Here is a 5545-nt window from a genome sequence, read left to right as displayed (position 1 = left end):
AAAAAAAAAAAAATTAGATAGCTCTAAAACTAATTCTATATACAGGTTGAATATCCCTATCTAAAATGCTTGGGAACAGAAGTGTTTTAGATTTTGAATTTTTTCAAATTTTGGAATATTTGCATTGTATACTTCCTAGCTGAATATCCCAAATCTGAAATGTACCAACAAGCATTTCCTTTCAAAGTCATGTAAGCACTCAAAAAGTTTAGGATTTTGAAGCATTTTGGATCTTGGATTTTCAGGGTTAGGATGCTCAACCTGTATTCATTTTGGACTAGACACTACCCATTTCTGCCATGATCTGTTTTTTTTTTTTTTTTTTTCCTTTTAGAGACAGGGTCATGCTCTGTTGCCCAGGCTAGACTGCAGTGGCATGATCATAGTTCACTGCAGCCTCGAACTCCTGGGCTCAAACGATCCTCCCACCTCAGCCTCCCAGGTAGCTCGGCCTACAAGCATACACCACCATGCCTGACTCATTTTTTAAAATTTTTTATAGAGATGGGGTCTTCCTGTGTTTCCTAGGCTGTTCTCAAACTCCTGGGCTTGATCTTCCCACCTCAGCCTCCCAAAGTGCTGGGATTACAGGCATGCACCACTGCACCTAACCCTGCCATGGTGTTTACTCCAAAAGATGTCACATTCTGGAGAGGTGGCATTGTGCCAATTCAGAACCTTTCAGTTCAGGGTTGGGGTGTGATGTAAAGGAAGCAGTAGGGAGTAGCGACAGTCAAGCAGAGGTTGTACTGATTGTCTGCACGAAGAGAAAACAATGTAGCCACATCACAGTGGCTGTTAGAAATTCTTCTATATCTCTCCAGTCTCATTTTCCAACACTCCCCCCGGTCATGCTGAATTACATTCTTTTCCCTGAGAATGCTTCATTCTCTGCACATTTGGAATGCCTTTCAGTTTTCTTCTCTGGCTGGTCCCACACAATCCTCTGTGAAACCTTCTCTAAGAGCTACTTTCCTGCCCCTTAGAGCACACTCCTCTCCACTCTTCAATGGTGTGTCCCAGCTGGCCCTTAGTAACATTTTCCAAGCCTGGATAAGTACCTGATGCCTCTTCCCCTTTTTCTTCCCTCGGACTTGGCCTTTTCCCAAAAGCTTGAGCTGAATGGTTTGAGCTTTTTCCTTTCTCCTAGGAGCTCAAGGCAAGTGGCAGTAGCCAGAGGATGTTGCAGTGGCTGGCCACAAAGTCACCCAAAAAGGAAGACTCAAAAACACCTCAAAAGGAAGAGTCATATGTTCCCCAGTGGTCCAGTCAGTTCCTGCAGAAGAGTTCACTCCCTACCAAGAGAGGCACTGCAGGACTCCTAGAGCAATGGCTGAAGCGAGAGAAGGAAGAGGAACCTGTGGCCAAGCGTCCTTACAGCCAGTGACACAGGACTTTCAGAGACCAAGGCCAGGGTCTGCCTCACTGCTGTTCTGATAATAGGTTCTTACATTGTATGTGTGTGTGTGTTTGCTTTGGGAGGAGGTGGCACTGTGTTGACAGTTGTGGGCTCATGGGGAAGTAGCCTTTTTGGCCATGAGTAGGAGCCCCTAGTGGGGCTGGTGGACAGCTTTGGAGGAGGTGTCCTGCTGCTGTCACCAGCCATGTGGGCCCCATAGGGGCACTGTGCCTGCTGCCCTTTCCTGGCAGGGCTAGTGGAGTCTTCCGTCAAAGCATGCCTTACCCAGCTGGGAAGTCTCTGCCCTGATCTGGTACTCCTTGTAGTAAGCTGTTTTCTGCTCAGCCACTGGGCTCTTTCAGTTTTTTAGAATAAGTTCTTTAAATGTATTTTTTTCCTGAATAAATTATGTTTGGTAAACTGCCTACATTTTGGAAAATGATGCTGGTGGGGAAAGTTCTGGATCTTACTTGTTTTTCTTCTAGAATCAGTCCTCAGGAATGGGTTTTGTCACAAACGGGGCATGGGGGCTTTCTGAGGAAATAACTACAAGTCTTGGTGGTGGGCTCCTTATTATGTTTCTTTTTATTTCATTCTTGATACTTGCAAGTTGTCTGAATCCTTTAGCTTCAAACCAGCCTGAGTTGAGTGCTTGACACAGCAGAACCTGTCCTTACCACAGGTGGGAAGGAAAGGATCAGTTTCTAGCCGTGTCGGGCCACTCCTCTTTCGAGCATCTAGAAGGGAGGCATTCACAAAAGCTGTCCCAACAGCTTTTGAGATGACCAGGAGGACTGGGCGGCGCCGAGCCCAGAACGCTCCTGACGCAGCCTTGGCTGCCGCGACCCGACCGATTGCTGTTGCTGTTGGTCGGGTGGTGCAGGCCCCAGTCTGTATGCAAATCAGGGATCAGAAGATCGGAATTTCCACCAATCAGCGGGAAGCCTCGGCCCTGTAACTGTTAATGGGAGACAGCAGCGCCACGCCACAGGCTTTTCCGCTGGAGGGGTGGGGGCCAGGTGGGGCTCCCGCCCCGACCCTTCCCCGAGGCCCGCCCTCCTCGCCTTTTCTCTAAATTCCTCTTTCGAGTGCCCTCCCTTCCGGTTGAGAGGTGGGGGTTGGCCCGTAGTTACACACTCAGTCACCCCGCACTGTGAAAAAGGGGCCTCCCTTGTGGACTGATTGCGTGGGATTTGGTTGTTTTATTAAGAGATTTAAAAAATTTAGATGACTTACTAGTATGACTGTTTTGTCATATTTGCTTCCGGTTTAATAAATGACAAAATGAAATTCCCTTTGTTTTCATTACCATCTCCGCACTGTTTCTCATGATTGCAAATTAGTTTGGTGAGGTCTTTCCATTTTAACATGAAAGAATATAATGCCTGCAGGGGCTCGTTTCTTTTTCATTCAGGTTTTTATACTTTCATATAAATGTGATGTTAGAAGCAAATCCTGGCCGGGCGAGGTGGCTCACTCCTGTAATCCTAGCACTTTGGGAGGCCGAGGTAGGTGGATCACCTGAGGCCAGGAGTTCAAGATCAGCCTGGCCAACATGGTGAAACTCTGTCTCTACTAAAATACAAAAATTAGCCGAGCATGACGGCGGGTGCCTGTAATCCCAGCTACCTGGGAGACTGAGACAGGAGAATCGCTTGAACCCGGGAGATGGTGGTTGTAGTGAGCCGAGATCATGCCACTGCACTCCAGCCTGGGCAGCTGAGCAGGACTCCATCTGAGGAAAAAAAAAAAAAAAGCAAGTCCTTACATCTGAGAGCATGCAGTATCATTTTATGAGTTTCAGGTTTACATAAACTGAAGCTTCTGCAACTTCTTTTTCTCTAAGTCATCGGCTTTACTGGGTATTGCCAAATTACTCTCCAAATTTTCACGTATTTCAGGGGCATAAGAATCTTCATTTTCCCACCTTGCCAACATTGAATCCTGCTTACTAGAGCAATGAAGCATCTTCCCCTTTCTTCTGTTCTTAGTCAAATCTCAGGGACCTAACAGGGTAGCTCCTACCTGCCTGTCTGGGTGTGGCCAGGTGGAGCCTGGCCCTCTACCATTCTCTGGAGCAGGTGGGGGCAGGCCTATTATGTGGCCATCTGGCCCCTCTGCTTGGCTCCCAGATAGCAGTCCTTCCCACCTCCCTCCCTTTCACCCTCTAGCAGTGACCAGGCTTGGCTCTAAGCCTTAAGGGTATGCTTCCCTGCACAGTAGCCTTAGAGGAGGCAGAGGGTCCCTGGGATTTCTGGTCCTGATGGATACAGGTGCCTGCCCCTCAGTCCCGTCTGCAGTCCATGTTAATCCATTGTCTCATGCAACGCTTATGTACCTAAAGCTGAACCCTGTTTTGTATAGAGGTGGAAGCAGACCCAGGCAAGCAAATATGGCTTGACATAGGTAAGTTAAGGACAAGTCCACAGGACTTCTGACTTGGGAGGAGTGTATCAGCTTGGGGAAGTTGGATGAGATTTTGCTTGTTGCCAAAAAGAGCCCAGAGGGTGGGTGTTGTGGGGGGAACCAGAGGCAATAAGTGAGACCTCAGACTCCTAGATTTCTGGGCCTGTAGAAACTCCCCATTCTTACCTGGGCCTCTTTCTTCTCAACCAGAGTGAGGAACAAGTGATGGGAAGGGTTGAACCTCATTACCTGGGGATAGGAGCTTTGGCTCAGGCTCCTCTGAGGACTCTCCAACTGAGAGGGTCCTCAGTACACACAGACCTTTTTTTTTTTTTTTTTTCTCCCCGAAACAGGGTCTTGCTCTGTCACCCAGGCTGAAGTGAAGTGGTGCGATCTTGGCTCACTGCAACCTCTACCTCCTGGGCTCAAGTGATTCTCCCATCTCAGTCTCCCAAGTAGCTGGGACTACAGACGCATGCCACCACACCCAGCTAATTTTCATATTTTTTGTAGAGATGCGCAGGCTGATCTCAAACTCCTGGGCTCAAGTGATTCTCCTGCCTTGGCTTCCCAAAGTGCTGGGATTAAAGGTGTGAACCACGGCACCACCCAACCCCCCGTCCTACCACAGAAAGTTGTAAAAGGCAGTCTTTCACAGTCCCTAACCAAGGCAGCCAGAAGAAGGATAGGGGATGGGAGAGCCAAGAAGAGGTGAGCAAGAAAAGTAGCCTCTGTGAGGGCATATTTATAGGCTGCACTGGGCAAGGCTCTGGGGTCCTAATGACAACCCTCTATGGAGAGGTTGTTACCCAGGTGTAGATGCTCAGCACTGGCAGATAGGTCTCTGGCTTTCACCAGTGTATGGCTTCCTTTGGTTGAGTCTCCTTCAGGACACCACCATTTGAGGCTCCTTGTCTTGTGAAGTGGCCAGAAGGGCCCTCATAGAAGATTTAGTTGAGAAATCTCAAAGCTGGGGGACTTCAGGCCACATTTAGCTCACACAGTGATTTTGTTTGGCCCATACAATATGTATTTATTTTTTAATTCTGGTAAAATGCATGTGACATAAAATCTGCCATCTAAGCCTTTTTTTTTTTTTTTGAGACAGACGTCTTGCTCTGCCCCCAAGGCTGGAGTGCAGTGGCAAGATCTCGGCTCACTGCAACCTCCGCCTCCTGAGTTCAAGTGATTCTCCTGCCTCAGCCTCCCGAGTAGCTGGGGCTACAGGCACCCACCACCATGCCCAGATAATTTTTGTATTTTTAGTAGAGATGGGGTTTTGCCATGTTGGCGAGGCTGGTCTCAAACTCCTGAACTCAGGTGATCCGCCCACCTCGGCCTCGGAAAGTGCTGGGATTACAGGTGTGAGCCACTGCGCCCGGCCAAACATTTTAAAATATACATTCAATACTGTTAATTATATTCACGTTGTTGTGCAACCAATCTCTGAAACTTTTTTATCTTGCAAAACTGAAAGTTAAACAACTCCCCATATTTCCCTCCCCTCGGCCCTTGATAACCACCATTCTACTTTCTATTTCTGTGAATTTGACTACTCTAGATACCTCATTCAAGTGGAATCATGTAGTGTTTGTCTTTTTGTCACTGGCTATTTTCACTCAGCATAATGTTCTCAAGATTCATCCATGTGGTAGTATGGGTCAGAATTTCCTTCCTTTTTAAGGCTAAATAATATTCCATTGTATGGGTAGATCACGTATTTAAAAATCTACTCATCTG

The 5545-nt window shown here is 47.5% G+C and overlaps 1 protein-coding gene across 1 annotated transcript in view; it reads left to right on the top strand.

Annotated features, from left to right (window-relative positions):
* Positions 1–2684, top strand: part of HMCES (5-hydroxymethylcytosine binding, ES cell specific) — a 32918-nt gene extending 30234 nt beyond the window's left edge. The window contains exon 7 of the mRNA XM_017884992.1: positions 1151–2684. Coding sequence (XP_017740481.1) covers positions 1151–1387 — 237 coding nt within the window. The 3' untranslated portion in view covers positions 1388–2684. The remainder of the gene's footprint in view (positions 1–1150) is intronic.
* Positions 2685–5545: the final 2861 nt, after the last annotated feature.

The sequence above is a fragment of the Rhinopithecus bieti genome, unplaced genomic scaffold (assembly GCF_001698545.2).
Source record: "Rhinopithecus bieti isolate Rb0 unplaced genomic scaffold, ASM169854v2 scaffold_13262, whole genome shotgun sequence".
NCBI classification, from domain to species: Eukaryota; Metazoa; Chordata; class Mammalia; order Primates; family Cercopithecidae; genus Rhinopithecus; species Rhinopithecus bieti.
This window is presented reverse-complemented; position numbering and strand designations above follow the sequence as displayed.